Source organism: Balaenoptera borealis, assembly GCF_965194805.1.
Source record: "Balaenoptera borealis genome assembly, chromosome: 5".
Lineage (NCBI taxonomy): Eukaryota > Metazoa > Chordata > Mammalia > Artiodactyla > Balaenopteridae > Balaenoptera > Balaenoptera borealis.
In genome coordinates, this window is record NC_138862.1 from 11,525,005 (window position 1) to 11,547,612 (window position 22,608).

The following is a 22,608-nucleotide window of genomic DNA, read 5'->3' on the forward strand; positions in this document are numbered from 1 at the left end:
TTCCTTGTCACTTCCAGGTCACAAGGGCCATCTGCAAGGTCACACTAATTCATTTGCTACAGAGACAGTGGCTGTCTTTAAACTCGGAGGTGGAAAAAAGCCTCCTTTATTCTCAAGTCACCTCATCTACACTGTTCCCAGGCGCTCAGCTCCAGGAGACTGGACTGACCGTTGTTCTTCTCCATCTTCCTTGTACTAAAGTGCACCACCCCAAACAGCTCCAGGCTGATTTACCAGGAACCTCAAAGTAAACGTTCCTCCCTGTGTGCTTTTTTATTGATAAAAACAACACAGTGGTTGGTCTGCCACCAGGGTTCATCAACACTTTGTTGGGTGCTGCATCCCACTGTGGGATCCAGGATGATCCCATCTCTCTACTGGGCATTTCGAAATCTGACTGCACCACACACTGTCCCGTGTTCTGAGAGCGCTTCCCCTCCTGTCTGTATACATTTCATTCCCTGACTTTTATTTTCCCTTTTACTACAGCTAAATAACTGTGCAAAGAAAAAAAGTGTATAATTGTTTTCTTTATCAAATAATTTCCTTTTCCACACCAAACTCCTACAAAGCCTTCACTACTCTCACATTTTTACTTGCACCAAATATACATACTGCTTTTTTTTTTTAAGTAATCAGTGTTCAATGCTTTCTTGTTCACCTGTATATCCTGAGAGCCGATTGTTCTAAAACCACCAGTCCGTCTTCTCTTGTAACCTCCCAGATGAGGAGACCCAGCTGGGACTCACCAGCTATGGGCCTTCCCCCTGTAGGCAAGCTCTTTCAGAAAGGGGCTGCTTTTGACAATAACAATTTCCCAGCTTTCAGAAGCCACAGTGAAGCTCCACTCTACGTTCTGGGCCACAGCACAAGAAGGAGATGAAAATAAGAATTAAAATTCCATAATGAAGAATGACCCAGGTTTGTGTTCCTCCTGCCTCTATATAGAAAGATGCTGTTTAGAGAGATGGTCTCGAGGAGGAGAGTAACAGTTCAAGTCCATGGCGCACTGGGTAACTCACATGACCTGTATGGTTCCTATCTCCATTCTCCAGGTGGGGAAACCGAGGCACAGCTGTTAGGGGACCCACCCAAGCCACACAGCTGGTGAGTGGCAGGGCTGGGATTCCAACCCCGGCCGGGCCGCGGGGCTGCAGAGCCTGGCACTACCTCTGCAGGAACAGCAGACAATGACCAAACCGCAGGGAACGAGGGCGTCCCCACGCCCCCAAAGCCCCGGCAGGACCACCAAATAGAAGCAAGCTTGGGAGCTGCAGAGCGCTTCATTACATCAGAAAGGCCCCCAAACATCCACTGTTTACTGTCAACATTTTTATCAAATCAACAAACAGAAGAATGTTCTGCATTTATCATTTGCTCGTTCCTTCCGTCATTACCACCTCCCGGAGCAGGGCACCCACTGAATGGTATAACTTTTCCCTGAACTGCCCCAAACCCAGAAAGAAAAAGGACTTTGATAAGAAAGACTTCGGTCCGCTCTAACCCAGGAGCGATGGTCTCTAAAGCCTGTGGAAGCAAACGCCGAACCAGCCCGGGGAAGTGTGAGGGCTGAGGAGGAGGAGGCGGGGCCAGCGCCGACTGGAAAGAACATGGGGGAGGGGGAGGGGGGGGGTGTCCCTGGGGGTCCTAAGACCGGCTTCCCCACTGAGGCTGGGTGACAGTAACAAGAAACTGAACCCGTCTGAGCCCCGAAACACAAGGAGCCCGGATTAGAGCATCTCTCAGGAACCAGTTTGTTAGTCAATCTCACAATACTCTGATTCATACTTGCTTGTGTGAGCTGTGACACGGGGGTTTGAATGGCGAAAGCTCTAGAAAGAAATTGATTCCAAGGCCAGAGGCTGAGTTGACAACGTGAGGAGATGGCGCCCCCCAGTGTCAGGATGATGCTTCGGAAACCTGGACCAGGCTGAGCGCGAGCAGTGACCCTGATGCTTCAAGGTAGGCACGACCGCTGCAGAAGGGGCGGGAAGGTGCCCGTGGCCGGGGAGGGGGACCGGTTCCCGCAGTACCTGGTTCTCCCTCTGTCGCCGTCCAGGTCCCGGCTCTGTGCTGCAGACCCATCTAATGCAGCTTTCTCCAAAGACTCAAAAATATCACCAAGCCATTTTCATGTGTTGTATTCACTCTTTTCTTCTGTAGTAGATGCATCAGATCCCGAGGATAAACAGTTTAAAATCATATGGTCTCAGCACCTGGAGTCCCACTGTCAACAATTTTTCTTGTTCAAAGCCAGATCAGTTCCAGCCCAGGGGCCTCTGCTGATTGGCAGGACTGGCCTCAAACCCCCTTTAACGCCATAGACATGTGTAGCAAGCTGCCAAAGTCACTTTCCCATTCTTAAGGTTTAAATGGGAAGACAAGCTACGTATGATGAAGTTCTAAATCGGGGCTGCCAGCCTGGGTCCCCAGGACAGCAAGTGGCTCTGGTCTGCAGTAAAGGATCCATGCACGGTTCTCAAAATAAACTTGGAGGGGGAAAGAACTAAAAGAAAGAGAAAACTGATACAAATTCACTCCAAGATAAACAAATATATGAATAATGCAAACACTTCCCAGGTCCTTTCAGTGTAACAAAATGTGTAGGGAAAATCTTAACACCCTTTGCCCTGAAGATAACATCCTTAGTCTGTATTCTGCAAAGCTCAAGAAAATGTTCCCTGGGCTGGTGGAGTCTAGTTGAAGCTAATCTTGGAAAGAAAACTTAGAAGTCCTTTGGTCCAACTTTGGAGCCTGGTCCCTCATGGAACTCGTCAACTTGAAGCATTGCCCTGCAGGTCAGAAGCTGGGCATTATCAGAAACTAGAGTGGACGGATCTCTTCTTTACTGGGAACATAGTTAAGGGACAGGATCACGGCATCCCCCCTTTTTTTTTCTTCTGTTTATGGTAGCGACACGTGCTCATTATAGAAAAATACAGAATGTAGTTTGGAATTTTTTCCTCGGTGTCATTAAATATTTTTCTATGCCACTAAATACTATTTGAAAATCTCATGGTATCAGCTGCACAATGTTCCATTTTTAAAACCATTCTCTTATGCTCAGACATTTGTTTCCAATTTTTTGCCATTTTAAAGTGAATGCAGTGAACATTTTGCATATTAACTTTCATCCAGATTTCTGAGTTTTAGAAAGTTCTTTCTGGGTCAAGGGGAAAATCACTTCATTTTTTAAAACATGTGCAGTTGAGGGTCTCATGACACCATGCTGCTGGTTTTCATGACAGCATATGGTGCCTTTACAGAGAAAATAAAATGGTGAGAAATATATTTGTTTTGAATTGAAAATCAGCTTAAAACAAAAAAGCTGAGATTTGATGTCTGGGTTTCACTACCACTGTAGCCCTGGACTGTGGCCTTGGGCAAGTCCCTTCGACTCTGTCAGCCTCAGCTGTTAAAATAACTATTTTTTAAACAATTTAAGTTTGTACAGGAGGAAAGCACTATAAAAGTAAAGTGCTAAGTCCTTTCCCTTCTTCTATGGGACAAAATTCTTTTTTTCTTTCAAATTCTCTATTCTTGCATATAAGAAGGTTTGATAGTCCCCCATCTAGGAGACTGCTGCCAGCTGGTCCCTCGTGAGAGTTTGTCTCTGAGGCCCCGGCTGGTCATTGCTGGGCTTTGCTTGCTGTGAGATTTCAGCAGACACCCAGGAATCCATGAGCAGGTGAAGGGAGGCTTGACTGAGGAGGCGTCAGGCATCAGGGCTGCTTCTGTGTTTCCCCAATTGTCCAGATCACCAAGATGTAAGCAGCGTACACTGGCATCAAAATCTGACGCCCAGAAATGCATCCTGAGACCCAGAACTGCCATTTCCTAGATGAGCTGCCCAAACAGGATCCAAGAAGTTTCAGCACCTATAAGGTAGGGGAGTACCAGACTACTTACATCTTAGAGCTATCCTGAGACTCAAAATAAAAATGAAACCATACATGTGCAACCATTTGATAAACCCTAAAATTCAAACGACCACAAACTACTATTTTGGCAAAATGCAAAGGGCTGAAGTGAGATGGGGGTAAATACAAAGGAAATAGAAGGAATCTCCCTGTTGCTATGCAACCTTACAGCTTCCTTATAATTAATTATCAGTGCTATAGTCTAGAGTTTTCCAAGTATATTTGGCCCCAGAACTTTTGATTTGAATTACATTTAATAACACCCACACATTAGGAAACATGGGGTTTGTGGTTTGGTTCCACATAGAATATAAGGTCTATGAAGGCAAGCACCTTGTCTTGTACCCTGCTGTACCTCCAGGGTATAGAAGAGCTGCCTGCACATAATAGGTGCTCAATAAAATGTGTTGCATAATGCATATACTTTCCATTAGACATGTTTGAAGACAGCCTCCCAAAAGAGTTTGCAGAGAAAAGTAAAGCAAGGGTTTTCATGCACTGCTAGTGAAAGCATAAATTGGTTTAAAGTTTTGAAAAGAGCATGGCCTCATTCATCAAAGACTTTTAAAGTGCTCATACCCTCTCGCCAAGTTGTGCCAGCTCCGGAAATCTATTTGGAAGTTATCCTAAGTAAGAAGAAAAAAAAATTTGTGTCTAAAGATGCTCAGGAGATGAAGTATTGCTTAAAATGGAAAAAAAGAAAAAGGCAACCATCTGAATTATGTTCAAAATTACTGAATGATTAAGTTACAGAATATAAAAACAAAAACAAAATAGAGAACATTATTGAGTGCCAGTCTGTCAGACAATTGTTCTAAATCTATAGATAGATAGATAGATAGGTATACAACTTGTTCATTTTTCCTAACAGCCCTAAGGTAGGTGCTATTCTAATACTCATAGATAAGAACCCTGAAGCACAGAGAAGTTATATAATTGGGCCAAGGTCAATGAAAGGACTGGGATTCAAGCCTGGGCAGTCCAGGCTACTATCTGAAAAAATAATGGGAGACAGAACACTAAAGTATTGACCACAGATGCCTCTGCGTGTTCGAAAAGAGGGCAATTACATCCCTTCTACTTTTCTGCATTTTAACAAGTTTTTTTTTTAATTTATTTATTTATTTATGGCTGTGTTGGGTCTTCGTTTCTGTGTGAGGGCTTTCTCTAGTTGCGGCAAGCGGGGGCATTCCTCATCGCGGTGCGCGGGCCTCTCACTATCGCGGCCTCTCTTGTTGCGGAGCACAGGCTCCAGACGCGCAGGCTCAGTAGTTGTGGCTCACGGGCCCAGCTGCTCCGCGGCATGTGGGATCTTCCCAGACCAGGGCTCGAACCGGTGTCCCCTGCATTGGCAGGCAGATTCTCAACTACTGCGCCACCAGGGAAGCCCCTTAACAAGTTTTTGTAATGATGAGAAACCTGCGCTCGAAAAGGGTAAATTAAAGACTTAATCTGTGTTCCTATAATAGAGCTGAGCAGAAAGACATCTTAATTGACCATAGGACCCCATTACTGCAACCAGGAAACTCCAACCAAGTTCCGACAGCCAACTCTCTTCTGTACACAAGAGAAAATTATAGTAAATTCCATTTAGGGGGAAGTGGGTTGAAAATAGGTTGTTTTTATGAATGCAGAGAAACTAGCCAAAGCTAGTGTTGGGTTCTCAGTTTCAATGTCACACTTGCTCAAACACCAGTTCTATTTTTAGGTATGGTTCTCAGATAATCACTCTGCCTTACCCAGAAGGAAGTGTTTAAACACCAGAACCTCACGCGTCCGCACAAACCAAGAGGTCAGTGCTGTACTCCGGTGAGATGGGGCGGAGGTGGGATAGAGGTATGCAGGAGCAGTCACGGCCCAGGTACTGGGCACGCAGTGTCCGCTGCTGCAGCTGTAAGGCTCGGGTTTTATATATACATACAGCACGAGGAACTGCACTTGATCACCCTTTAGCGTGGTAGGAAGAAAAGGTAAACACGCTAATGATGCTAGTGATGAATGTGAAATGGAACAAATGCCACCGTACTTATCTAAATGGAAATTTTAAACTAGGGGCAATATATCTATTCTACAATAAGGGTCACTTAGTAACTCTAGAATTTCATTTCCAGGTTGTGTCCGAGCCCACTAGTCCCACCCCCCAGCCCTGTGGGTCCAGCCCTGACCACTCGCTTCTAAGGACTACAACTCCCAGCCTGAGGGAGATGCCTACGCATGCGGCCTGACGACCTAGGCCTACATTTCCCAGCAGGCCGAGCGGCTACGCTGACGCACGCGTGCGCTCTTGGTCCCTTCTGCCAGCTCGGGTTTGACCTACAGCCACCAGGAGAAGATGGCCGCGCCGTCAGTGTCCCGGCTCTCCCTGCAGGTGAGAGAACGGAGGTCCTGAAAGCCAGCGGGAGGAGCCCTTCTGGGGTGACTCGTACCAGACCCCTAAGTTCCACGGTTCCAGGCCACAGCTGGGGAGCGTGGCCGCCATTCAAGGTCGCGGGGCCAGGCGAGTGGGGGGCGACGGCAGGCGGCCTGGGCAGCCCCGCTTTCCCCCCCGGGATGCGCGCGGGCCGGTAGGCTTGGGGCTGCGCGTGTCCGACCTTGGCGTCCTCTGAGCACAGCCCCGAGAAGCAGCTGGTTTGAAGGGCACAGGTGAAGGGGGATCTCTCTTTGTCGTGGTGGTGACACCTGGCAGGGGTCACCAGTAATGCTAAGGAGTATTTGTAAAAGCACATTTCGCGTTTTAATAAAAAAGTGAGACCGAAAAGTTAAAGTGACTCGTCCTTGGCTGCTCAGCCAATAAGGGGTAGAGCTGAGATTCGAATCCACAGAGTTGGAAAGAAAAATCATGCTCTTTATATTACATGATGCTTTACATATCATGACAGCGTACAGCTTCCGTAAGTTTTCCATAAGCGTTATAAAGTCTTTTAACCCTCACAACCGGTATGGTACACTTAGAGCTGGAATTATCTGAAGGTGACCTGTGCTTTTGCAGGTGCCTTTTAAACTCTGGATTCCAACTCTTGATAGACAAGATACCATCTCAACAATATCAAGATAGTATTTTGATAGACAAGGTACTAGGGCCTGTTCTCACATCAGACGGCTGGAGTACCCAAAGAATTCGTCTGTATTTTCAGATAGCATTTGGATTCTAAGAAGGTCCATCTCTTGCAGATCATGCCTGGAATCCTCCCACTTTTCATTAAAATGATGCTCGAGGGTGGTAATATAAATGTCGAAAATCTTGTTAAATTTTTTTGGAAGACATATTTCACCAAACTTAGTGTTTTCTCTCTCATAGTGGTGTGCTTGCCTCAGCCCATTCCTAGTAAACTAGGAAGTTAGAAGTAGAAAAGCAATTTCCCAAGCAACCTGGAATGAGTCTCAGTGGGGAAATTTACTCCTAGGTAATAAAGAGCGGCTCACGCTCATGTAATCTATGTGATGATACAAGGAAACATGAGAAGCGACTCATCTAGAAGTCACGTTTACTGTTTATTATTGCAGGTTTAAATGCAGAAATCCTTTAAGTAGTCTCATTTGATCTACTTTCTCTTTTTGTTTTAAAGGCGCGATGCTTCAGTACATCTGCGGTCAGGCCGTTTGCCAAGCTTGTGAGGGTATGTCTTTTGTAATTGTAAAGCAGATGAATGTGTGTGCATCAGACAGCAGTACACTTAGGGCATGGATTTTGTATAGTTACCCCTAAACCTTTCTGCATGACTTGTGGTTCCCCACATATGATGGGGGTGGAGGGGCTAGGGGACCGGAATAATGTTGAATGCCTGCCGTGGGACAGGCCCATGCATAACCTTTAAGTAGGAGAATTTCTTAAAACCCGATAACAGTGATGGGAGGTAGCTGGTCTTCCCATTTTACAAAAAAAGGAAACAGACTTTGGGAAAACTTACCCAAGGTTATTCAGCTTAGTCTTAAAGCTGGACTGAAGCTAAATCTTGCTCATCCAAAGCCTAAGTTTTTCCACTACAATCACACAGTACCACTAAGCATATGTAGTCATACATTGATGGTAGTGTGGTTTTAAAAGCCAGTGGTTCATTGTAAAAAATAATTCAAGCCTCAGGCACTTAGTAAATTGCTAAAGGGCTCCATTAAACTGAACATTTATGGAGCTCTGTAAGGGATATTTGCAGTATTACTCTGAAATGTATAAAAGTATGCTTGTGTGTGTTTCATAAACACCTGTTTTCCTGGTTCTAACATGTTCAAAACTGCCTTCTATCAGTGTTTAAAACCTCCCAAACTTGGAACTAAGTAGTTACTGAATTCAAAGGAATCCTAAGGTCATCTCATAATTAACATTGTTGAATTATAGATAGTTAGAGCGGAAGGGGACTTCAGACACCATGTTTCCTAAACCCCTCGTTTTAAGATGAGAAATTGGAAGCTCACATATAGAGTGACCTGGCCAAGGAAACATCCCTAATTTTGAGAATTGTCATTCAGGGTAGCTCTTTGATGACATATTTAAACTGTTTTGTGCTATAAAAGGTGTATTTTTTTAATTATAAATATTTCTTTCTGCTATGGATACCGTAGTATTGTCTTAACTGATTTTCCTTTTCTCTTCCTCCCCTCCTCCACCCTTTTTTTAAAAGCCACCTGTTCAGGTGTACGGTATCGAAGGTCGCTATGCCACTGCTCTTTATTCTGCTGCATCTAAACAGAATAAACTGGAGCAAGTAGAAAAGGAATTGTTGAGAGTAGCAGTAAGTAGCCTTTCCTGTTCATTACTTATTAAGTTCTCATTGTATATATTTTGCTTAGATATTTGACTGTGCATGCCTAGTGAGGTATATCCTAAGAGAAAGAGTTGCAAGGAAAAGGAAAAACATATTTTCTGTAATGATGTTGATAGTAATAATACTGGGTATTATCATTCTGAACCTGTTGTATAATAGGTACAATCTGACGCAGGTAAGGATATTAATATTAGGAACCAAGATTTTGGGCTCAGAGAAGAAATAGAAAATCTAAATTTAAGATGGTAATTTAAAAAACATTGTCATTTCAAAAGAGAATTAAAAAGTCACCTTGAGAATCTTTGCTTGTGTTTCCAGGTATTCCCAGAACAGTCTTTAGAATATATTATGATTTTGTTTAACTGGGAATTTATTTTCCTTATGAAGCCTTTTGTGAGGAGAAAATGAGGAGAGCACGCTGGGCAGCAAAATTAGTGAAGGTGCAAGAGCTTCATGACGATAATAGAGAACTGACAAAGGCCACAAGGCTACAGGGGAAAGTTTATTTTTACGTGTTTTTTAAACATGAAGAGTAAATGAACTGAATTAACAAAAGCCTACAGTGTAACTTAAATAGAAGAATCCTCACTGCAGTTTCCCCTGAGTTTTCTAGTTAACAGGTTACTACACATTTTGTTTCTTCCCCTGCTCCTTTTACAGTAAGTCCCCTACATACGAACGAGTTCCGTTCCAAGAGCACGTTCGTAGGTCCAACAAAGTTAGCCTAGGTACCCAGCTAACACAATTGGCTGTATAGCACTGTACTGTAATAGGTTTATAATACTTTTCACACAAATACATAAAAACTAACAAACAAAAAATAGAACATTTTTAACCTTACAGTACAGTACCTTGAAAAGTACAGTAGTGCAGTACAACAGCTGGCATCCAGGGGCTGACATCGAGTGAACGGGCAAGAAGAGTTACTGACTGGAGGAGGGAGAGGAGGTGGGAGGTGGTAGAGCTGAAGGGTGGTCACCAATAGGAGACGGAGGGCTGCAATGTCACTCACATCCCGGGCTTGAAATAAAGATACTGTACTACTGTACTTTGTACAGTACAGTACTTTCTAGTTCCCACCTCTAGCAGTAAGTTCTGCATTAAAGGAGGGGGATATACAGCTAGTATATAATCTCTCCAGAGAAAGTTGTGCTCTTTTTTTTTATTTTATGTTTTAAGAATCTCTTGTAATTTTTAATCAACTTATTTCTAAAGATTTTTTTTTTTTAATCTTACTGTTTGTTAGAGGGGATAAAACCTTCACAGACTAGTTGTATAGAACAATAAGTCTTGTTCGTTTTTTCAGTTTGAGCTTTTGTGGGAACTTTCGTCCTAACAGACAATAATTTTAGCTCTGTTTTCCTCCCTTCGTCCATCTATCTCTGCAGATAACGCTTTTGGTCTCAGTTGGTACCGTCAACTGTTGTGACGCTCACAGAGTCATACTTACTGTTGGAGACACTCAGGGGACGAGTAGCAGGGGCAGACGGGGTCACACGCAGGCTCTCTGGGCGGCGACGATGACTGCCCGCTGCTCGTCCCACACGCCCGCTTTAGACCTGAGCCCCGGTGTTTGCAAAGGGGCCAGTGGCCTGGCTTGTGGACGCCAGAATTGGGGTTTAATTAAAACTTGAAGTCGGTTAAGACGTGGAGACATACAGAGGAGGCCATTACCTTAAGACTCGTTATAAGAGAAAATCAGCCATTTCTTGGCACTGAGAGGAAAACGTGATGCTGCCCAGTGTCACTAACTGTCCGTGGGTGATGCAGCAAAAACAGATGAGAAACATGAAGAACTGTGTGGTTCCAACTCCGGAATGCTTGTCGTTTGTATAAGCTAGCAGTTTTTATGGAAAAATATTGTTTCTTTGGGGTCGCTCAAGTTGAACTTTTAGCATTAGATGGCAGTGTAGGCAGGCAGCTAGGATCAGAGACAGAAATTGTCCAGGAGCCCAGGAGAGGGTGCTGACAGAGGGGTAGAGGGGCTGATGGAGGCGCATGACTGAAAGACGCCCAAGTGGAAGCGGCCGTTGGTTCGCTGGCGCTCTGGCCTGACGCCCAGGGCAGCAGAGTGCTGGACGCTGCACGCGATCACCGACCAGACGGTGGTGACGGAACACAGCGGAGACAAAGCTGTGTCTCTCATGGCAGTTGCACTCCCGTCTTTTGGCCGTGTTTCCTCCCAGACTGACTGAGGCTGCTCTGGAGGCCCCAGAGCTCCCGCACGGCGCAGGGTTGGTTCTCCTGAGCTCTCTGAGAGGCAGGACAGAATCCAGGTCAGCCTGAGAGGGAGAGGCCCCTCCGAGGGCAAGGCCAGGAGGCCGCCCGCAGTCAGCACCTCTTGTTAGGTCTGCACCTGAGTGTGGGCACCACTAGCGTCCTCTTCGCATGGGAAGAACTAGAGTATTACCCGTAGTAGATGCATTCGAATAGGTGGTGAATTGAATCTTTTGGCTGCTTAGTTTTTCTATAATCTCTCTTGAAAGGCAAAAATAAATTGAAGAAACTTCATTAAAGTGGTTTTAAGTATTTTCAAGAAATACTGTATCCTGTGTAAAATCATCTTAAAAGCAAAGAAAATTTTGTGATTGTAAACTTCTCTTCGTGTGCTTTGCGAGTGCTAATTTTATTCATGAAATATATGATTCATCAGAACGTATGTGTATGGCAGCTAGGATCATTTATGCTCTAAAAAGTTTAAGAAATTATTTTTTGGTACTTTTAGCAAATCGTGAAGGAACCCAAAATGGCTGCTTCTATTATGAATCCTTACGTAAAGCGTTCCATTAAAATGAAAAGCCTAAATGACATTACAGCAAAAGAGAAGTTCTCTCCCCTCACGTCCAACCTGATCAGTAAGTATTAGATCTTTTTTATTGAAGTCTCTGAAAATTCTGCTTCTGAAACTGTGATCCATGGGCCAGGAACACCAGCATGACCTGCCTTTCGGCAGTGCAGAACCTTGGTCTCACCCCAACCTGCCAAATCAGAATCTACATCTTAATTGGTTCCCCAAGTGAACTGTTTGGGCATTAAAGTTTGAGGAGCACTGTCTAAAGGATATTAAGATGCAAGAATGTCTGATTGCATAGTTTCAACCCATGGACGAGACCAGTGGGACTCATACCAAGAAGATGGTTTGTAACCAGTGGCTGTGCCCCTGTCCTTGAAGACATCTGCATTCTTTGGTACATTTGAGTTGCTTTTCAAATCCCATGATCACTCAGAATTCAAAGAAAGCGTGTAGTGAATATAGACAGTGTGTTAATTTCGGGATTTGTGGCCAACACTGGTATCTGTGGCATAAACCTGAAAATCAGATTGCAGGCTGTATCAAGAAATCTATTGCAAATCCATGTAAGACACACACACCCTTACAAATTTAAATCCTTGTTTGTTCAGTCTTTTTTTTTTTGAACATTGAATATTCTTTTTAAATAACAAGTTGCATCTCCTCCATTCACATTCTTAAATGACATTGAATTTTAAGGCCACAAATCTAAGTTTGCGTTCGAGGTGAATATAATGCTTCATGAATGACCTGATTTAAGTGAAATACCTTTACTTTCCCAGATTTGCTTGCTGAAAATGGTCGCTTGAACAATACCGCTGGGGTCATTTCTGCCTTTTCCACCATGATGAGTGCCCACCGGGGAGAAGTGCCTTGCACAGTTGCCACCGCGTCTGTAGGTGACGGGCTGTTGCTGCTGCATTTGCCTTGACGTCCCCTGTGTCACATTTTGCAGAACAAAAAGAAAAAGGCTAAAATCAGGAAATCAGGACAGGCGACTTGGCACTTGGGCGGTTTGCTTCATTTATACCAGCTTCTGTGAACCGCTGCTTTGCAAGGGCCAGTGTGTCTTCTTGGTGCTTCCCTAACCAGTGATTCTTCATAAAGAGTGTAGATTGGGTTAAAAATTGGGTTGGGAAATACTGGTTTGTGTTCCATTACAGGTTTAAATTATTTTGTAAATATCACACTAAGTAGTTTACTGAAATGAGTGTCTAATCTTTGGCGGTGGTGAGTGGGAAGGGGTAAGGCGGAAGGGCCCTTTGATCTTACTGACTCGCTGAAGTGGACTGCATTTTAAAACCTACACTATACTGGGCGCTTTATTTTAATATCAAAGGTCTGTGTGAAGCAGAAGTGTTATTATCTTTATTTTACCCATGAGGAAACTGAAGCCCAGGGGAGTAAGTTGCTTGCTCAAGGTCACAGAATGTGGGGTAGGATTTGAACACAGGCCTCTCTCTCAGAAGCCCGTGTTCCTTAACCTGCACCACCTCCCCAGAATTAATTTTGTTGTTGTTGTCTTAAGTACATATTCTCTTCCCACTATAGTTCAGTCAAGGTAGGGAAACAGTCTGTGGGGCTTAATTATCAATAGAGCATGGTAGATTTACTTGGGGTACGCAGCACCTGACCTTACCTAGGTTAATATTTCTAGTGTTTAAAAGATATTCCAACTCTCCAAAAGAGCATAATATCAAGGAGACGTTTTAGCACATAGTACCTATTCGTACATTTGTAGTTCAGTAGTTGGTGTCCCCAAAGCACATACCTGGCTGAGAATCAACACAGCTCATGTTCTCCGGAGCCCACCGTGACTGCACTGGTTCTCCTTGACCACAGAGCTCAGACCAGGCTTCCCTGGCCAGATGGTCACGCCATCCCCATGGCCAAGCACTGGTGCAGGTCATTCTTCAGTGATTCTAAGGACATGATTTTGTAAGTTTCTTAGAACCAACTGATGCTAATGTTTTTGATGTTGAGTCTCCCGGGTAAATAATTTCCACCCTTAAAAAATATATATATACACCTTGATTAATGACTAGGGGCACAGACTTTAGAAATAGACTGATTTCAAATATTGGCACTAGTCCTCACTTGCTGGTGGGACCTTAGGTGAGTTCTTTTTTTTTTTTTTTAATTAATTTTTATTGGAGTATAGTTGATTTACAATGTTGTGTTAGTTTCAGGTATACAGCAAAGTGAATCAGTTATACATATATCCACTCTTTTTTAGATTCTATTCCCATATAGGGCATGACAGAGTATTGAGTAGAGTTCCCTGTGCTATACACTAGTTTCTTATTAGTTATCTATTTTTTATACGTATATATATGTATATATGTTTATCCCAGTCTCCCAATTTATCCTTCCTGCCCAGGTGAGTTCTTCTTAACCACCGTGAGCCTCAGTTCTCCCACACGTAAAATGGGAACAATAACTCCTGACCTCCCGGAGTCGTCCAGGTTAAAGGAGGTGGTGGTATAAAATGTCTGGCACACACGGGTGCTTAGCACGCAGCATGTGTCTGAATGGAAGGCGGGCGTATACTTCTTTCCCTAACCTCAGAGCCTCAGCGAATGATTGATGGAGCACTGATAGACTTCCCCACCACCACCCCCCAAAAGATACTGTTGGATCTTTGCAGAGCTTAAAGGCTTCTTTGCTAGCTTTTGGACTCTTGTGTGTGTGGGTTGGGAGGTAGGATTTGTGACAGGTGAAACGCCACTCCTTCAGCAACATTTGCCGTTCTCACCCAATCGGGGGTAAAAGTTGGGGCAAAAAGGAGAGAACACAGTTGGATGGTCAGGGCACTTGCTCTGTAGGAACAAGATTACAGAGCTGCACTGACGTCAGGAGCCAGCCGCCTGCCTGGGCTCTCTCTGAGCTGCAGAGAGTGGAGTGGCATGCCAGAGCTCCTGGTACCCGCAGATCCCAGGTCAAACTGCAGCTTTTCATCCAAGGGAATAATAGACTCAGGCTGCACCCGGGGGAGCTGCGCGGAGGAGAGGCCTGCATCCTCAGGCATTATAAACTTCAGGTTTTTCCCCTAATCATTACTTCTAAGTTGTACTGCTAGTACCATGAAGCAGAGATGGGCAGTAAGTGAACCTAACCTCTCAGTGTGAGCTGCCCAGGTGTTCTTGTGAGGCAGGGCCTTTGCACACCCTGACACCAGCATTGATGAGTGACCATTGCGGACAACTCCAGGATGGGTCCTCAAATATTTAACAGAGGAATTCACAAGGCCTGTCTTGGTGATATGTTGCCAGAGGGATGTTTTTTCTCTCCTTCAACTATAGTAACTTTCTGTTTTGCTTTATCTAAATTTAAAGAATGGTTTTGTCCTTTTTTAGCCTTTAGATGAAGCCACTCTTACCGAATTAAAAACAGTCCTGAAGAGTTTCCTAAGTAAAGGCCAAGTATTGAAATTGGAAGTTAAGGTAGGTTTTTAATTACGTACGGTACGTTTCCTCAGGTTGTTTGACACCTAAAATGGCTATAGAAAGTGGAAAATTAGATTTGATTGTGTAAAAACTTGCCTATAGTGGAACCTTCATATTTATTTTCAATATAAATGATTATTGAGTCCATTCACAATTTGACTTCTGTCATTTTCTAGATACAATTGTTACCGCTTACAGTTATGTAGCGCGTAGACCTTTCAGAGCACTTTTTCATCTTTCTTTTTGATTAATGAAATGTCAATGTGTTTTCACATTTCCAACCTATTTTCTTTCCTAGATTGATCCATCAATCATGGGTGGAATGATTGTCCGTATTGGAGAGAAATATGTTGATATGTCTGCAAAAACCAAGATTCAGAAGCTGAGCAAAGCGATGCGGGCGATTTCCTAAAAGTGTTGATTTCCTAAAAGTGAAAGTTCTTAAACTTGGAGCAACAATAAAATGCTTCCTGAACAGAATATACTATGTTTACTGTCTTTTAAAATGGAAATATAGGGAGCCTTATTTTTATATCTTTCAGGATCCTCTTAGTTTAAAGGTTAAAAGGCCCTTTGGAATTTAGTTTGTGTCGATTATTCTTAGGAATTCATGGAAGCTTGTATCCCTTAGGAAAAAGTTAACCTTTATACCAGGGACTGTTAAGTACTTCATGTATCTTACCTCATTTCCTTTGTCTCCGAGCCCTGAGCCTGCACGTGGAGTTAAGGTAAAGCAAACCGGTTGTCATCTCCAAGTTTCACGTGCTGGGGCCCATCTCTAGCCAGACGCTGAAAGTGGTCCCTGAGCCCACGCTGGCCAGACACCGGCAGCTGCTCCTGCCCCGCTTCTTACAGCTTCTGCAGCACGTGGGCCAGCGCCCGCTGCTGTGCCCCCGGGTCCCGTGTCCGCCGGGTGACTGGGCTGCTCAGAAGGTCTCGAAAGAGGGCCGGGTTGTGCTCACCTGCTTAACTTGAACGAGTACTTCCAGCGTGTGCATTCTGACTTGTCACTTGAGCCCAAAGTGATCTGTCCTACAGTCTCACCCTCCACATTATCCTACTTTTAAAGGCAGTAGTGTTTTCTGTAAAAGCTTTCAGACAGATTCTGGCCAAAAAGATGCCTCTAGTCTAGAATCTAGAAAATCTAAAAGCAGTTACTCTGCTAACAAGCATTCATTCCCTCAGCCCCATGAGCACAGAGGTCCCCATCGGAGCTGGGCACTTAGCAAGAGAAGGCAGCAGAATGGCAGCTTTCTCAGCCAGCTGGCTGTCAACAGCTGCTGAGAATGTCCCCTGCACCAAGGAATGGCCAGGAGTGTCTGCACAGAATAGAATCACAGGGGATTTTCTCCCTTCTTGGGAGCAGGTATTCCAGTGGAAGGTACACTGATTGTTAGAAGTCACTGCTCTTTGGGGCTTCCCTGGTGGCGCAGTAGTTAAGGATCCACCTGCCATTGCAGGGGACACGGGTTTGATCCCCGGTCCAGGAAGATCCCACATGCCGTGGAGCAACTAAGCCCGTGTGCCACAACTACTGAAGCCCGCACGCCTAGAGCCCGTGCTGTGCAACAAGAGAAGCCACTGCTCACCACGACTAGAGAAAGCCCGCGTGCAGCAATGAAGACAACGCAGCCAAAAATATAAATAAATACATACATACATACATGCATGCACGCAAGTCCCTGCTGTGTGGCAGAACTTCTGCCCATTGGTCCTGCCAATTAAGGCCTTTCCAGCCAGGCTGAGGGAGCCAAACTCGAAATAAATCTTTTCGCTTCTCTGATAATTACAATTACCCTGAAACCGCCGGAAGAGATACCTCAGACACTTAACCTGGTGTGCATGCAGCCCCCATACTTCAGGTCATAAAATACATCCTGACAGGACTAGAACCTTTGCAGCCACAGTGAATGTGTTACTTCACTGGGATGGTAGCCCTTTCCCAGACTGTAGAGTGACCCAGTCGGGAGTAATAACCACTCTACAAAACTCATTCAACAGGAAGTTTCATCAGAGGGGCTAGGACATGCCGTCCGCCGTGAGTCCTGTGATGGTCGCTGCTTTGCTCTCTGCAACAGTAGGCGCGGTGACTCAGACGCATCTTGGAGCATTTGGGCGGTGCACGTGCAAGCCTCTGCTGTTCCAACCCATGAAGCGTCCCACCTGCGAGGCTTGGTTTCCACCCCTGTAAATGGAAGACGCAGTAATGCCCACTCCCAGAGTAGCTGCGAGAGTGAAGCAAGATTATGATGAGCTTAGTACCAGGTCTCACAGGTGTAAAGGTGTCAGCAAATGGTGTCGGTTACTGGTCCAAAGGCCTCTGACATCTCTGGGCCATCTGACCTCAGGGGTTAAACACTGCACCTGACAGGTAGTAGTCACTCAAGCAAGGTCATCTGGCAAGTCATTCTGCCTGCCAGAATCTCCTGTCTTCAAGAGTCATTCAGAACTCCTGGTTCCTACCAGATCATTAGGATGACTCGCTCCATCAGTCCTCCAGGGAAGTCTCTCCCCAGTAAAATGCCCTTAATTCTGACATAACACCCCTAATTGAAGGATGCTCTGCAGTTTTCAAAGCCATTTCATGTATATCTTACTTAAGCTTTGTAACAGCCTTGTGGTCCAGGTGGGACAGACATCACCCCACTCTACAAATGAGGAAAGAGATGGAGGGGCCTTAGAGATTTGCTCAGGACCACGGGCTTGGACGGCTAGTGGGACAGGTCCCAGAGCCCAGGTCCTTCACTACCCCTGCCCCATTTTGTGCTTGTTCCAGCTTGTCACTGGCTGCACCCTGGCACATGGTCCCTCATCACTGGAGCCAACAAGCCAAGCTAACCTTAGGTTAGTCCCTGTGTCCCTTCCCACTTTGTCCCTAAGATGCTCCCGATTCACCCCTTAACCCAGGTCAGCTCTCCCCTACATTTTCCCTCCTGTGGGCCTTCTTAGAGAAAATAGAGTGGTCCAGACAACAGCCATCTCAGGTGCCCATTCCTTGGTCACCCTCCAAGTGTTTGGACAGCAAACTGATTCCCTTCCCAGAACTACCCCTGGGTTGGCAGGGGCAGGACTATGGCAGCTAGGAAGTCCTGCAGGGCAATGAGGGACCCAGGGCCACATCCTAGGGCTCAGATCAATGTGCCCTCCATCTGCCATGACATTTCCCTCCTGGCTGTCACATTGCTGAAAATCTGGCCTCCTCCTGGCAAACCAGCTCCATAATCACCTAACATGTCAACAGACAGAGACACCACTTTGGGTCTCTCGGTTCTTTCCCAGGAGCCGGGAGTGCTCAGACTGGTGTGTGGCCCCAGTATCCAGTCACCTAACTTTCAGCTGGACATCTGGCCACCCAGCCAGGGACTACATTTACCAGCTCCCTTGAGGTACGTGATCATGGAGCTAAGTTCCAGCAGATGAGAGGAGAGGAAATGATGTGTGTGCCTTCCCGACTGGCCTCACGAGAACCAGGCACACAATTCCCTTTCCCTCTGGCTAGATGTGGACGAGGCAGCGGGAGCTGGGGCAGCTACACTTCAAGGTAAAAGCTAAGTGATTTCAAGGCCCTGCCAGGCCTGACCTCGGACCTCTGGGCTGTTAACATGAGGGAGAATAAACCTGTCATTGAAGCCACAGGATGATGGGCCTCTAAGTCTCAGTAGCTGCGTCTGTAACCCAGCCAACACTCTGGTTCGCCAAGACTCACCTGCCTTCCTCCTGGCTTGCTTCCTGATGGCAGCGGGGCTCACACTGCACCAGACAGGGCATCTCACACTGCATACCCCTGTCAAACCACAAGTTTCCAAGATACGTGACGGCTGACAGACAAAATATCTTTGGGGGTAATACTGCCCGAATCCTTCAGAATCAAACTCAACAACCTCCCTGTAAATTAAGCACATATAAATGGGGGGAGACGGTGAAATGCTTCAAACACTGCCTTACGTGGTCATCAGAGATTAACCCAGAGATCTGTGGACAATGATATTCTTCACAGCACTTTTTTACCACGGTGAAAATTTTAAAGCAGTCTCAACATGTAACCATTCAGGATTCTTTTAAAAATTAGGGTAAACTGGAATACATTCAGGCAATGGGATACTATGAAATTCTTAAAAATCAAGTTGTTGAAGAATGGAGATAGATGATAGATAGATAGATAGATGATAGATAGATAGATAGATAGATAGATAGATAGATAGATAGATGATAGATAGATAGATATAGATAGATATAGATAGATGACAGATGATAGATATAGCTATACAGATATAGATCTGATTGAAAAGAAAGCAATCAAAATATAAGTGAGATGATTTATGTAAATTGTGTAATTGAACAGGGCCTTGCATAAGGGAAGTGTTCAAGTTTATTAGTTATAAATAGTACAAGAGCATCTAAAATGCATATGCAGTGCGCACACACACACACACACACACACACACACACACACACACGCATGGAAAAATAACAGGAATAATGTGCATCAAAATGCTAACATTTACTTTTGTGTGGAAGAATATCCCATTAAGTGATTTTATTTCCTTTGTATTTTTCTGTGTTTGCTGAATTATCTGCATTAACAAATATTACTTCTGTAATTAGAAGGAAAGCAATAGATATTCTAGAACAAAATGTTGCCTTGATTATGCTGGCTGCTAAATGTGGTGAAATAGGCATTATTCAACATGTTTTATACCAGTGATTCCCTCCACCCACCAAGCTGTTCAGGGGGACCTTGTCAATCTCGGAGAAAACTAGGTGTAGTTTGGAAAAAGTACTTTATTTTCTTTGTTTTTCAATGACGTTTAATTTATTTTTAGAACTTCAAATAACAACCAAGAAAATGGCCTAAGATTTTTTATGTTTACCAAAAATGGGGCCTACTGGTTTAAAAAAGGCAAAGATTTGCTGCTTCAGGATCAGTCTTTTTAATGTGCTATAATAATTCAACTAGTGTCCAAGCCAACCAGCGAATTTAAGGGATTTGATCATATTTAGATAAATCAGTGATGAAATAAGGAGGAATTACCTTAAAACCAGAACTGAAGAAAATTCTAGAGCTTTCCCATGGAAACTTAGGTTACAATAAAATTCTGTGTTGGTTTGCTAATTTGACTCAGAGTTAAGTCAAAGTTCTGAACATGTGGAGTTTTTTGTGTTGGAAACTTCTTTGGGGAAAGCCCGAGGAATCCTTCTGAATGTCTCTGTAAGACAATATTCACTTTTGCTTTCCCCTCACCTCCCCTGGCATGTCTCATGATACATAACATAGAACTTCTGAAATTCTCAGAAGTACTTGGTACAGGAAATCCATTTCTACTTTGTGCTAACATTTGTCTGAAGAAGGCGTGGGGGAGGTGAAAGGGTGGTTGGTTTGGTTTGGTTTTTTATGTTTATTTTTGCATAAATTTCCTTCCATAACTAGAGCCTTGTCTGTGGGAAAAGGAAACACACAGGAAGAGATGCCATTTGCACAGCTGTCAGTCTGCTCAGAAAGGAGGTGGGGCAGAAAGAATCCAAAACAATCCACTGTAACAGGGTTGGTTTTTCTCCTTTTATTCATGAACTATGTGAATTTAAACCATACAGGTCAAAATGACCAAAGAGTTGTTTGGAAGAGATTCTTCTTTTTAGATTCAAGATACACAGGAATAGCCATCTGTATTGATGTTGCTACTGGTTTAAAGAAGAAAAAAAAAAACAAAAACTCCGTTATCATAATCTTGATCAGTAAAATTTAACATTTCTTACATAATAAGGTGCCAAAGGAATGCTCAGACAGCAAAACTAACCTCAGCCTCTTTCAAACAAAAAAGAAACCTAATGTTTTGGCCCTGCTTCATCAAACCTTAGACAAATACATAATTCTACAATTTATAATAGTGTCTAGTAATTTTTGGAACTCCATTGACATTACACATCAAACAATATAGTCTCCCTTTGATGGGAAATTGAACAGTACCATTATTTGGCAACAGAAGTATATTACAGTCAACAGGACGTCCATCGGGGTGGCTTAGTCCCACCCCTGGGCAGGGCTGTAAGGGGAGCAATATGCCACCAGCACTGTGACCCATTTGTCACTGGAAACACAAAGGACTCATGTCAGGATTGATACATTCTTTTCTAAACGGACGAAGGCTAAGTGGAATGGCTTGAAGCAGTCACTACTGGGCAGGACCCCACATTCTCTGGCTTTTCTTGACCCCAGACTTTTGGAACAACCAGGGCCCAAAGGGCGGTTGACTGGCTGACTCATTCCCAGTCACAGCCCTCTTGCCACACCAGCCACGAGGGCTTGGTGCCCAGGAAGAAGGTCAGGACTTATTCTGGGTGAGTGGACCGGAGCTTGTCCACTTCTGCTGGCTGGCTTTAGATGGCCTTCCCTGGCCACCTTGAACAAAGAGATCTCTAAACAGCTCCATGTTTGGAAATAAAGTCAGTTACATCCACAGGGACAGTTCCTCAAGGTGATTTGCAGATTACTCATATGACAAGAGATTCCAGGAAGCTTCCAGAAATCACAGCTCCCCACACCCCTGAAGTCCAGGAGGTCACTTGGACTCCAGCATTTGCCAATTTCAGGCATGTCGAAAAAGGACTTTGACTGTTGGTTGACAGCATTAGGAAGCACACAGCTTGTTGAAAACCGAAGGCACGCACTCCCCATTTGTCCTTTCAAGCCAAGGCCCTCAACTTTCCACAAATGGTGATCCACATGCAACACCCCCCGATCACCAGGAACTGGCTATTTTCGCCACCGGATCATTCCCAGCTTGTTAAGGGAGGGGTTGAACTCACGGGGTTGCCACCTCCTGAAATGACCTCCGAATGCACCTCTCAGGGGTTTAGACCTTGAGTTTCACAGGATTTTGCATTCCATCCCTCCCTAGGTGGCCTGCAGGGACATTTCTGGTAGCAAAGTATAAAAAGTCTGTGCCCCAGAAGTAGCCTGGACCTCTGACCCTTTTCTGGGACAGGGAAAAAGAGGAAGGCCTCTTGCCCAGGGGTCTCCATCATGGACACAGGCACCTAGGAGGCTGCTCTGTGCTGCCTGTTCTGTGTGCCAGAAACAGCTTAACCCAGAAAGCCCCAAACTTCATCCTTCAACCCACCCAGCAGTGCCATAGGTGAAGACGGTGAGGATGCCCCAGGAAATTTCATGGAAAATGCAAACACCAAAGGGATGTGCTGAATCTCTCCAGAAAGAGAACTGCAAAGGGTGAGCCAGGGTGGGTCAGGGGGTGGCCTCCCTCCCACGTCAGGAACTCTCTAGAAGGATGGTTAGGTCCACCCAAGATTCCTGACCAATCTGCCAGAACCCATGGAGGCTTCTGGAGCACATCACACGGATCTGATGGGAAACAGGCTCTCAATCCTCCTGTCCTACCTGTTTAATGAAATACCTGGGTCTCATCCAAGGTCATGGCTAGAAGGTACTTATCAGTTTATCACAACACCACCCACTTTATTTAAATTCATCACATTCTATGCCCCTCAAAAATGACTTCTTTGAATTTCTAACGTATGCAACTCGGATTTTCTTTTTAATATAAGAAATTTAGTTGGGTTGAACCCAAGTAATCTGATTAAGTATTTTCTACTCCTGGGATAGGTTTTTACTTTTTTTTCTATAGTTTTATGCACTTAAATTAGATTCCTAAAATACTCTCATATACATACAGAAA

The 22,608-nt window shown here is 44.6% G+C and overlaps 1 protein-coding gene across 2 annotated transcripts; it reads left to right on the top strand.

The window, feature by feature from the left end:
* Positions 1-6,141: 6,141 nt before the first annotated feature.
* On the top strand, positions 6,142-15,397 carry ATP5PO (ATP synthase peripheral stalk subunit OSCP). Of its 2 annotated transcripts, XM_082393051.1 has the most exons (7): positions 6,143-6,288; positions 7,487-7,537; positions 8,537-8,647; positions 11,406-11,535; positions 12,254-12,366; positions 14,828-14,914; positions 15,216-15,397. In XM_082393051.1, the coding sequence occupies exons 1-7, from the start codon at positions 6,253-6,255 to the stop codon at positions 15,327-15,329; spliced, it is 642 nt and encodes a 213-aa protein (XP_082249177.1). In that variant the 5' UTR covers positions 6,143-6,252; the 3' UTR covers positions 15,330-15,397. The 2 variants fall into 2 exon arrangements, with proteins under 2 accessions (XP_082249178.1, XP_082249177.1); XM_082393052.1 differs by lacking the exon at positions 14,828-14,914 and having other exon boundaries at positions 6,142-6,288.
* Positions 15,398-22,608: the final 7,211 nt, after the last annotated feature.

Excerpts from the sequence above, each read along its gene's own strand:
- ATP5PO (XM_082393051.1), top strand. The coding sequence starts at position 6,253 with ATGGCCGCGCCGTCAGTGTCCCGGCTCTCCCTGCAG. Across the intron at positions 6,289-7,486 it reads TGTCCCGGCTCTCCCTGCAG|GCGCGATGCTTCAGTACATC; the intron begins GTGAGAGAACGG and ends TTTGTTTTAAAG. Across the intron at positions 7,538-8,536 it reads CGTTTGCCAAGCTTGTGAGG|CCACCTGTTCAGGTGTACGG; the intron begins GTATGTCTTTTG and ends TTTTTTTAAAAG.